At 44.0% G+C, this 11,918-nt stretch overlaps 1 protein-coding gene across 11 annotated transcripts in view; it reads left to right on the top strand.

Moving 5' to 3' along the window:
* Pde8b (phosphodiesterase 8B) overlaps nt 1-11,918 on the top strand; it is a 248,075-nt gene that overhangs the window by 151,788 nt on the left and 84,369 nt on the right. For all 11 annotated transcript variants that reach the window (XM_031360580.1, XM_031360581.1, XM_031360583.1 and 8 more), the window contains 2 exons: nt 2,523-2,580; nt 9,653-9,741. In XM_031360580.1, coding sequence (XP_031216440.1) covers nt 2,523-2,580; nt 9,653-9,741 — 147 coding nt within the window. The remainder of the gene's footprint in view (nt 1-2,522; nt 2,581-9,652; nt 9,742-11,918) is intronic.

Genomic DNA, 11,918 nt, shown 5'->3' with positions numbered 1-11,918 from the left:
CTCAGCAGCACCCCACCTCAGCAGCACCCCCACCTCAGCAGCGCCTCTACCTCAGCAGTGCCCTCCTCCCAGCATTACTGTTCCATCTGAGGCACATGTCGTAGCCCAGTGTTTGAACCAGCTCTGTGATGGGCACATCGTAGACCCTACTTTGCCACTTGTAGAACTCGCTTCGAGGGCTTTGTTTTCCAAATTTCCAGAAATACTTAGGGTTCCCCCCCCCCGTTTCTTACATAATTACTGTTAGCACATTTTCACATACTTCATGGGGGAAAGCAGGTTTACTCATCACCATGACATGCCAAAAATGAATAGAAAAGCTGAGGACTCTGGATGTTCTAGTTCGTCTTTTCTCTTTGAGGAAAATAGAGAAGGGTTTGAGTTTTCACTTAAGAATGTAGTATGGGGGCTGGAGAGATGGCTCAGTGGTTAAGAGCACTGACTGCTCTTCCAGAGGTCCTGAGTTCAAATCCCAGCAACCACATGGTGGCTCACAACCATCCCTATCAAGACCTGATTCCCTTGTCTGAAGACAGCTACAGTGTACTTACATATAATAAATAAAATAAATATTAAAAAAAAAAGAATGTAGCATGTGTGAGAGTGCAGAGGTGCCAAATCCATTGCAAGAAAAGGACAGTGGCTCTAGCAAAGACTGTCCAGTGGCTAACAGCAGGCCATAGGCTGTGGCCCTGGGGAGGACTGTCCAGTGACTAACAGTGGGTGATAGGCTGTGGCCCTGGGGAGGACCGTCATGTGGCTTAGACTGTCGGTAGGCCATAGGCTTAGGTTGGTTTTGAACTGTAAAGAAGATTGGCCCAGCTATAGTTACAGTGACACCCTGGGATGAGAAACCAGCTTGCTAGGTTTAGTGTCTAGAATGTTCTGCACTTAAAAATGCAAAGGCTGGCTGAAAGAAAGAAGTAGTTTGTATGTGCTACAATAGTTGGAATCCTTGCCAGGCGCTAAATTTGTTGTAGTCAATCAATGTCTGTGATTAGCTGCAGAGAGACTAAGATCTTAATTAGGATCCAGGGCCTATTGGGTTTGGCTTTGTTATGGCATTTGACACAAATTTTGTCACCAAGAAGCAGACAGACCAATAGCTTGACAAGAAGGTGTGGCATTTCCAAGGGCAGTCTGGCCCAGGGAGAATTGAAATATATACCCCGTAGGCCACTCTGGCCCAGGAGGAAGCCACGGCAACAGGAGCCAATCAGAGCCTCATGTTGAAGTACTGCAGTTTGAGGCTCATCCCTTGATGCCTACCTTGGGCTGCAGTGCAAAGAAAGGGTAGCTCTGTCCCCAGGGGTGCCTTATACCTGCTGTCCTGGTGGGGAGTTAATTCCAGAAAGAATGAGCCTTTTGCTCCACTTACCTTCAGAGATCTGAATAGGATCATACAGCCCTAGACATGACACCTGGGAGATACCACATTGCAGAGCACTTCCCATGGCTTGTTCCACAGGCCCCAAAATGCCTTCTGTCCTTTTCATACATCAAAAATGTTTATGAGTCCTTGACTAGGAGTAGCTTTGTATAGCTTGTCATGATTTTTCTGTTTGTTTGTTTTTTTATTATCATATGGAGAGTGACATTAAGTGACCTCCATCTTCACCACCTAGTTTAGAAAATAGAATCATATTACACTGGAATCTTTGTAATGCCTCTCCTGGTATGTCATTCATAGAAGGCAGAACCTCCTTTTACTGAGGGAAAGCAGAAAGTAAGGAAAACAATTTATGGGGGGGGGCAGGAAGCTGTGGACAAACTGGGCCTTCTGTTTTCTAATGCTGTTTCCACCCAATTCCTCTTCTATTTGTCTCCCCTGACTTTCTGGGTTGTACCCTATGCAAATTTCTGTCTGGCTCAGTGACCCTCTTCCAGTTTCTTGATGGTGATTGTGGAGTTATCAGGTATCCTCATGGCATACTGGTCCTTAGTCCACCTTTTTACTCGTGGGCATAGCTCCGGGCTCGATATAGAAAACTGTCTCAGGAAACAGGTGGCAGTATCAGTTTTTGTTTCCCTCCCTTCTGTGTTTCTGTTATGCTGACTCTTCTTTGCCACGTGGTTGTATGATCCCACAGACTGTAATGTCGGGCGTGCGTGGCATCTCAAGATTTGGGCCCAAATAGGCTTTGGAGAAGGACTTGTACATCCAGTTGGGTTAGGGACAGTAGCCTTGTGATAAGCAGCATCGTTGGCAAGTCCTTTAATGGGACTGCTCTCTTAGCTCTTCTCCAACCCCAAAGGGCGAGCCACCATGAGAGCGTTTCGCTCCTGCGCTGGGAACTCTTGCACCATACTGCTGTTGCTTTGTCTACTGTGTGTGTCCTGCTTGCATCTGGAAGACAGATGTGGATTCTATGTCCTTGAAGGCAGGGGCTCCTCGGACAATCGCTGTTCAGGAAGCATCTCCAGAGTGACCGCCAATATCCTCATTGCTCTCTCTCCGTGTTTCAGTGTGAGGAATCCTGGTTTGTATCTGCTGAGTGACCACCTTTTCTGCTTTGCTGCAGATCTGATGACCATGAAGAGGCCTCAGTCCTTCCTCTTCTTCATGCAGGCTTCAACCGGGTATGTACACGGGGGACCAGAATGCCTCTCTCTAGCCTCCCTGGCTCTCCCATGACAGCCAAGCACACAGCCCAACTCTCCCATGGCAGCCAAGCATTCAGCTGTGAGAACCATTACAGCAAACAGGCCCCAGAACTCTGAACCAGGGAATAGATGCAACTGTGCTTGGAACCGAGTGGCAGTGAGCAAGTGACTAGCCAATGTGAGCCACTTGCTTCTTGCCATCCTAATTCCAGCCGATACGCTATTGTGCAGCGGATGCACAATGACAATAAAGCATCTATTATATCAAATCCAAACCCAGCAGTCTCGAGGTAGCCCCGGATAGATGCATCTCACCAACTAGACCCAGCGTGCATGTGTGATCATTTAAAGATGATATTCCACGTTGCCATAGGTTCTGTGCTTGCCAGGGGCCTCTCCAGAGCTTTTAAACTAGAAGCAAGCTCATGTTGGTGACCACAGCTTGTGAGCCACTGTTTAGCACCAGAAAAAGAGAAGAAAAGTCTCTAATAGGAAGGATATATGAAAAATATTAGTAACCCCTTAAAGGTTAAGACTGATCATCTTAAGCAAGGAGATAGAAACAAATAACTGGGCTAACAAGGTAAATCAGAAACTGGATTGCAGGCAAAGCTATGTGTGGGCAAATGTAAGGAAAACAATGAAAATAATTCAAAGTAGAGTGGAAAAAGAAACATGAATATTAGACATAGTTGTATAGAAAATTAATGGAGTCTTTCCTTCACATTGTTATGACAAACATATATTTATTCCTGTTTTTTTTTTAAATGTTTTATTTTAGATAAAAACAGGGTAGCAGTCCAGAGTTGATTTCTGTAAATTTCACTAGAAGTCTAAAATCAAGATGAATGATCCTAAGAGTTCTTGGTTGCTATTCTGGATTTAAAATGAAAATCCATCTTGACAGGCCATGGCGAAGCAGGAACTTCCTTTGGGAAGCCATCTCTCTGTGCTCTGGCCTGCTTTAGCCTAGAAGCAGAGCTCTATAAAAGACATAAGGTCGCACTGACTCAGGCCATGTACTACAAGTGGGTGTGCCTGATTTGCAACACTCCCCAGCACCCTGACACCTTTCCTGTGTGTCTGTCATCTCCCCTTGAGATGCCTGGCATTTGTTTAGGAAAGTTCACCTTATGTGCAGTGGATGAATGTGGATGCATAAGAGAACGCTTCTGAGTTTGAAAATGCAGAGCTGCCAGAGAGGACAGCCAGCAATGAAGCCACATGACTGCCATGTATTATTATTTTTTTTTTAAACACATCCGTTTTTCTGAGAAATAGCTCTGAAATTATTCACAGGTTTTTATTGATCTTCTGTGTGGACTGCCCTACTCCACCCGCTCCTCACACTGACCTTTTCAAGGGTGAGTCAGGACTCTGAAAACACCAGGACATTAGCTTCCCTGGTTACCTTGGTTATCTGACTGAAGGATGACCTTGACACAGCACTTGCTGGCTCTGTTAGCGAGAGTGTCCATCGGTCTCTGGAGTGGCCTCAGAGCCGAGCCTCAGCTCAGTGATCTTTCCTCCAACCGTTTTTGTAGTTGGTGTCATTTAGAAGATAGCACCCTGACTGAAGGACAGAGATCACCCATCTCATAGGAAAGCTTTGGAGAGAATGATTGCCAGTTTTTAGGCACACATATTCTTAAGGAAACAAAGGTTCTCTTTTTTTTTCTGCCTGTCTGTACTACTCCAGAATGTCTCCTGTGCCCAGATTCAAATGTGTCTGTCATACACAGTGAATGAACGCATGGTGAACAGGAGCCTGGGAGTCCTTGCCTGTCTGGAACTCCCTGGTATTTTGATGGCTGGATCTGATTTGATCGGGGGCCATTCATCAACTGGTCAGAGTGCTCCCAGCCCCTTAGTTTTTCTCCCATGAAAACACTGCATGGCCTAGAAGCAGCTGGGTCAGATCTCCATGCAGGTTCTCCTCCTTGTTTGGAGACTATCTTGTTGTTGACAGCTCTCTGTCCAAGTACCTTCCAGATATATACCTACTAGCCTTGCCTTCTGTGAGGTTGTTTCCTGTCCCTGATTTGTTTTAATTACATTTTTGGAAACTTGGCTCTGTGTTACTACCTACTGAGCCAATACATTGGTTTATGATCCCTGAGTGGGGATCTGGAAAGAAACTGTGCCATCATATATGCTCCAACCACCCGCTTGGATGCCTTTGGAGCCCTGAGCCCATGGCCAGCTGCACTGAGGCTCTGCCCACACGGTGCTTTGTGCAAGTTAGCGTCTTGCCCAGTGCAGCTGCTCTTACTTTCACCTTCGTGTGCCTCTTTTTCTTTTCCCAGCCTGGAATGATGCTTATTCATCTCAACAAGTATTTATGGGGCTCTGTGTGTGAGGCGTGCTGGGCTAACAGCTGTGAGCCACACTTCTCCCTGGAGAGGCTTCCTTTGGAGTAGGAAGTCGGGGAGCTACAATGTATTATTTATCAGGCCCTGTTCCAGGTGACTTGCTTAATTTCTCTCACCATATGAAGGGTTTGATATTTTCTTCATTTTTTTTTTTTCAGAGGAGGAAACAGACTCCGAAATCTGAACAGCTTGCACAGTCATAACAAAGGCAGGGTGCAGCTGGGTGCCCCTCCCCTCCTCACTCTGTCTTGGGCCCAACTACTAAGGTCGCTTCCTGGCCATGCCATGCCATGGGGTACTCTTCCAAGAGCTCCTGTGATCCATGAAAAGTTTGCTTCCAGATAAAAGTGGTTTGGGGAATCTGTATGCTGGGTCCTCCTCTCAGTGAGAACCCTCAGCTCAGGTTAGCAATTCAGCACATCGTTAGCCTACAAGATGTCCTGAGGGCTCCTGGAGTCCAAATCCATGCATCTGGGCATTATCTAAAGTCACTTCTCATGGAAATTTCAGGGTGTCTGCAATTCATCCGCTGCCCCTGACAACTGTCGTTGACTGAGACAGTTTTGGCCCATCTACACACATGGACAGATGTGAATCTCGATCAGCTTTGCTTTGTGACTAAAGAGTGAGGGTTTCCCTTCTGCATAGGTTTGTGGCTTTCCCTTTTCTTAGACCCTCTCTACTCCTTAAAGAACAAGAGGCCTATGGAAAGTTAGAGGTTCTCCAGGGAGAGACCCTCCACTTCAGAGGGGTGTGTGTGTGTGTGTATGTGTGTGTGTGTCTGTGCTCGCAAGCACTCACACACAGAGGTAGAAAAGGAGAGAGGAATTGGTTTTGCCCTCTGGCTGATTTGATTGAAGGAAATCTGTAAATGGACTTTCAACTGGGCCTGGCTTTCTCCCCTCCATATATCTAACTGCCCAAGAAGCATTAATATAACTAGGTCGTTTGGAATTTTTTTTTTTTTTTTTGCTTGCTTGCTGGTATGTTAGCTTCAAAAGCTTTGCAGAGTATATATTTCCTTTATGACTTAAAATGTAAACCATTTTACTCAATCTTAAGTAAATTATCCTTAAATCTGTTTCCATACCATTCTTTTTACTTGCTGTGTTTTTCTGCTTTCCTCGTTTCTCATAAAAGTATCCACGTGTTCATATGGCAGAGGTGCTTGATTCCTTGTATATCCTACACCAAGTAATATTCTCAATTTAAAAGATGTAAAGAAAGTGCTGGCAAGGCAGCTCGGCCATTGAGAGCACTGGCTGCTCTTCCAGAGGAGCTAATTCCAGCACCTACATGGTGGCTCACTACTGTCTGTGACTCCAGTTCCAGGAAACCTGACACCCTGCCCTGGCCTCTGTCAGAACTGCACATATGTGCACATTCATAAATGCAGGCAAAATACCCATGCACAAGAATATTTTTTTTAAAAAAATATATTAATGCAAAAATGAGTTTGGGATTATTGACTGGGTCCTGTTCTCTGTGCTCCATGTGAGGTGCACTGTTACAGCTCTTTGATGAATGCTGTCTCACATTGATTTCTGATTGGCTGTAAGTTTGGCTTATGCGTTTACTCACCCACTAAGGATTTGTAAATATGTGAAAGCGTTTCCCCCTTATCAAGATGAACAGAACATTTTCAAGTAAACAATGCAGTGGTGTTTAGAATATTTTTAAAAAATTGGATATTTTCTTTATTTACATTGCAAATGTTATCCTCTTTCCAGGTCTCCAGAAAACCCCTATCCCATCCCCCTAACCCTCTGCCTCTTTGAAGGTGCTGCTCCCCAACCCACCCACTCACTCCTGCCTTCCCACCCTGGCATTTCCCTACTCTGGGGCATCGAACTCCCTCAGACCCAAGGGCTGCTCCTCCCACTGATGTCCAACAAAGCCATCTTCTACCACATATGTGGCTGGAGCCATGGGTCTCTCCATGTGTACTCATTGGTTGGTGGTCCAGTCCCCAGAAGCTCCGGAGGGTCTGGCCAGGTGACACTGTTGCTCCTTCCATGGGACTGCAAACCCCGTCAACTCCTTCAGTCCCTTCTCCAGCTCCTCTGTTGGGGACCCTGCTCTCAGTCCAATGGTTGGTGGCAAGCATCTGCCTCTGTATTTGTCAGGTTCTGGCAGTCTCTCAGGAGACAGTCCTATCAGGCTCCTGTCAGCAAGCACTTCCTGGCATCCACAATACTGACCGGGTTTGGTGACTGTATATGGAATGGTTCCCCAGGTAGGGCAGTCCCTGGACTTTCCTTCAGTCTCTGCTCCTCATTTTGTTTCCATATTTCCTCCTGTGAGTATTTTGTTCCCCCTTCTAAGAAGCACTGAAGCATCCACACTTTGGTCTTCCTTCTTCTTGGGCTTCATATGGTCTGTGAATTGTATCTTGGGTATTCTGACCTTTTGGGCTAATATCCACTTATCAGTGAGTACGTACCATTTGTGTTCTTTTGTGACTGAATTATCTCACTAAGGATGATATTTTCTAGATTCATCCATTTGCCTGAAAATTTCATGAAGTCATTGTTTTTAATAGCTGAGTAATAATCCATTGTGTAAATGTACCACATTTTCTGTATCCATTCCTCTGTTGAGGGACATCTGGGTTCTTTCCAGCTTCTGGCTATTATAAATAAGGCTGCTATGAACATAGTGGAACATGTGTCCTTCTTACATGTTGGAGCATCTTCTGGGTATATGCCTAGGAGTGGTATAGTTGGGTCCTCGGGTAGTAAGTACTATGTCCAGTTTTCTGAGGAACTGCCAGACTGATTTCCAGAGTGGTTGTATCAGCTTGCAATCCCACCAGCAATGGAGGAGTGTTCTTCTTTCTCCACAACCTCGCCAGCATCTGCTGTCATCTGACTTTTTGATCTTAGCCATTCTAACTGATCTGAGGTGGAATCTCAGGGTCATTTTGATTTGCATCTTCCTGATGACAAAGAATGTTGAACATTTTTTTAAGTGCTTCTCGGCCATTGGAGTTTTCTCAGTTGAGAATTCTCTGTTTAGTTCTATTCACCACTTTTTGATAGGGTTATTTGGTTTTCTGGAGTCTAACTTCTTGATTTCTTTGTATATATTGGATATTAGCCCTCTATCAGATGTAGGATTGGTAAAGATCTTTTCCCAATCTGTGGGTTGCAGTTTTGTCCTATTGACAGTATCCTTTGCCTCATAAAAACTTTGCAATTTTATTAGGTCCCATTTGTTGACTCTTGATCTTAGAGCATAAGCCATTGGTGTTCTGTTCAGGAAATTTTCCCCTGTGCCCATGTGTTTGAGGCTTTTCCCCACTTTCTCTTCTATTAGACTCAGTGTATCTGGTTTTATGTGGAGGGTCTTGATCCATGAGGACTTGAGCTTTGTACAGGGAGATTAGAATGGATCGATTTGCGTTCTTCTACATGCTGACCGCCAGTTGAACCAGCACCATTTGTTGAAAATGCTGTCTTTTTTCCACTGGATGGTTTTAGCTCCTTTGTCAAAGATCAAGTGACCATAGGTGTGTTGGTTGCGAAATGCCTACCCCATATTGTTCTAAAGCCTTTCCCTCCGTCCCAAGTTCTCACTAAGTAGCCAGTCCCAGCCTTGCTTCCAAGCTCTGGTGACTGTGAGGATTGACCTGTCTAGATAGTATGCAAAACAGAATTATGTAGCATGTGGCTTTGGTGTCTACTGTCTTTCACTTAATACTCTACACGGGTTTGCATGCTGTTTTACTGATGAAATACATCAGAATTTCATTCCTATCTTATGTCTGAATAAAATAGCACTGTATATACATACCAAAATCTGTGCATCCATTCATCTCTTTACTCCACTCTGAGTCTTGCAAATAAAGCTGGTGTGGACCCGATCCTACAAGTGTTTGCTTGAGGTATCCATTTTCAGTTGTTTTGCTTATATACCTAGGGTTTAGGTTTTGAATATCATATCCACTGTTTTCCACAGTGATTAAACCATTTCCTGTCTCTATCAGTGATACACAGGACTTTGATTCTGCCAATAAGTATTTTTACTAATACTCTTCTCATATTTTTACTAATACTTATTTTCTTTCTTTTTTATCGTATCTAGTCTAGTGGGTATGAAATGACATCATATTATGCCTCTGATTTGTATTTCCTTAGTCTGGTGAGGTTGGGCATCCTTCATGTGTTTGGTGGACATGTCTATCTTTTCTTAGAGAAATGCCTAGCTTTTCATCTGATTGTCTGTCTTCTGTTGTTGAGCTTACTGATGCTTCAAATGAACTCTGCATTAGGCACCTGAAAGATTCAGGAAGAGGCAGAAAACACTCTCATAAAAATGAATCCACAGTCCATTGCAGCCTGAGCATACTGCAAAGCTAGACGGGTTCAGTAATTAGCACAGCTGGGGAGGTGCACTGTGCTCTTGTATGTTTGCTTTGCTGTGACTCCCCAGAATGAAGGTTCCCCCATCTTTGTTACAAAGTGAGCCAAGTGCCTCACCTGCTCTGTTGTTTCGCTAAGGTTTGAACTAGAGCTTCACATTCCTTGACAACTTTTCTATGCCATTCCTTCCTACCTACAAGATGTCTTGAATAATGAGCTACCAGGGGGCAGGAGCAACTGTGAAGTTTCTCTGTTTGACTCTCTAAGAAATAATTGGAGATGTCTTATGCATTATCTTTGCTTTCTTTTCAGAGATTTATGGAGAACAGCAGCATAATTGCTTGCTATAATGAACTGATTCAAATAGAACACGGGGAAGTTCGCTCACAGTTCAAATTACGGTATGTAGCAAAATAAGACAGCGCACCAGGTTAATGATACTTTAGAAAGTCTTAACTGTCAACAGGCCAAAGTTCACAGATTCACGAGTGATTGCTGGGATTTTTGAGGTTGTTAGATGACTGGCCAACAGCTGTACATTAATTGGAGTCCCTAAATTTAATAAAATAGGTCAAAAGCATGTCTTTTTTGATAGTGTCTTCCACTAGTTGTGGCAGTTTTAAAATGATAACTTAGGAAATCCTGCTCAATTTTTGTATACTTATATTGAGATCAAGAACAGGCTTTTAAAAGTTACTTTTCAACTTCTGACTTCCAACTTCATAAACTCCTAGTTGAATCATTATATTCGAGGAGGAGGATATGTCCATTTGTTAGATAACTGTCATAATGGCTATGCAGCAACTTCATGAAGTCTGCTTGGGGCCTCAATATGCATGGCATAAATTTAGGATTCTTGGTAGGTATGTGGTGCTCCAAGAGATGGATTCCAGCTGGCTCTCCGTCCAGTGGGAGGTTCTCCCCGTGCCATCTTCTTAAAGGCTCTCTTGGAATATCAGGGTCCTAGCACCTGCCTAGATCAGCTCAGACTCTGCTCTGGCTTGCTCGTAAACACCTGATTTCTTCAACCTGGCCTTTACAAGCCAGAGAACATGAGCTGCTGGAGGCCCCTCCATACCTTTGGCCCTGTGGAAAGATCGGTTTCTAAGAGCTTCCTGGCATCCTTCAGGGAAGTCCCCACATGGCTTTTCTCTCTAGCCAACTAGGAGGTACCTTCCCATGCCTCATACCTGGCACAAAGACCAAGAGAGGATCTCCCTACCATAATGATACTTTTAATCATCATTGCTTATTATATACTCAAATATGGCAGAGTAGTTTAAAAGCTAATTTTCTTCCATCCCTAGGAAACAGAATGATTGACATAAACCCACAGAAACAGGTCACCGAGTCTGGGTAGTTGCTTTGGGAGATTACAGCGGTGTAGGAAATATAAGTGGTTACTCTCTTAGATGGAAATGTGGTGGTTTTTGTCTTTTGTTTGTGTATGTGTTCTTAAATAAGAATGTTGATGTTGCCCTCAAGCTGAGTTTAATCTCTTGGGCCCCCAATGAGGGCAGAAACTCCAATAAGTTGTCCTGACATTCATGTGTGTTACCCCATGAGTGTGCATAACACACACACACACACACACACACACACACACACACACGCAACAAAGTAATAATAAAGTAATAAATATTTTTTAAAGGTAAAAGTATGCCAGACCAGTAGAGATTCTAATATTTGAGGGATTTTGTTAGTTCAAGACCTTAAGGAATAGCAAGCACCAAAGACATTTGGAATGCTTAAACAAGTTAAATTCTTTCTTCGTTTTTTTTTTTAATCTGTATGTTTGCTTCAGATAACTTTATACAAACTTTCTAGAAGCACCACCTACTCTTTGCTCCTGTAATTTGTTATTTTTAACAATGCACATTAAGTATATGTATTTCTTAGGAGCCTCTGTTGATTTTAATTGAGAGTAAAATAGCTTAGTACTTTGATTTTTGATGTTCTTGCAATAAATAAAAAGAGAAAAGAGAGATTCTGTTGTGGTCTGATCCTTTATTTCTTAATAATAAAAGCAACAGACCTGGCACTTTATCGCTGTGACCAGGAACCCCTCAGGCTATTTTAGATGATCAGTGCTCTGTATTCTTAGGCCACAGAACATGTGATGGCCCCTGCTAGATTGTATCCTGATTCAGATTCCATACAGATTCCGGCACTGGAGCTCCCCTCAGGGAGATTTAGGGCACCTTGACCATGACAAGCAGGGTGCAGGCCTGCCTGGTAATCAGAAATGAATACCCGTGCCAGCCCTGCCTATAGGTCCCTGTGCTGCTGAGACCCACACAGTTCATGGTCAAATGGTCTCGTCACAGTGTAGCTGAAGTTTCTCATATCCCAACACTGTAAGCACTACTGCTTTGTATCCTCTCCCTGCCAGGAACTGATTGGAACCCATTGCTGGGCTCATGATGGAATGCTCAGGCTCTTCACGTAAATCAGTGTGAAACTAGTTGACGGACTTGACCAGGAAACACTGACCTAGGAAGCAGTGACCCAGGAAGCAGTGACCTAGGAAGCACTGACCCAGGAAGCACTGACCCAGGAAACACTGACCCAGGAAGCA

This window comes from Mastomys coucha, unplaced genomic scaffold (assembly GCF_008632895.1).
Source record: "Mastomys coucha isolate ucsf_1 unplaced genomic scaffold, UCSF_Mcou_1 pScaffold8, whole genome shotgun sequence".
Taxonomy (NCBI): domain Eukaryota; kingdom Metazoa; phylum Chordata; class Mammalia; order Rodentia; family Muridae; genus Mastomys; species Mastomys coucha.
This window is presented reverse-complemented; position numbering and strand designations above follow the sequence as displayed.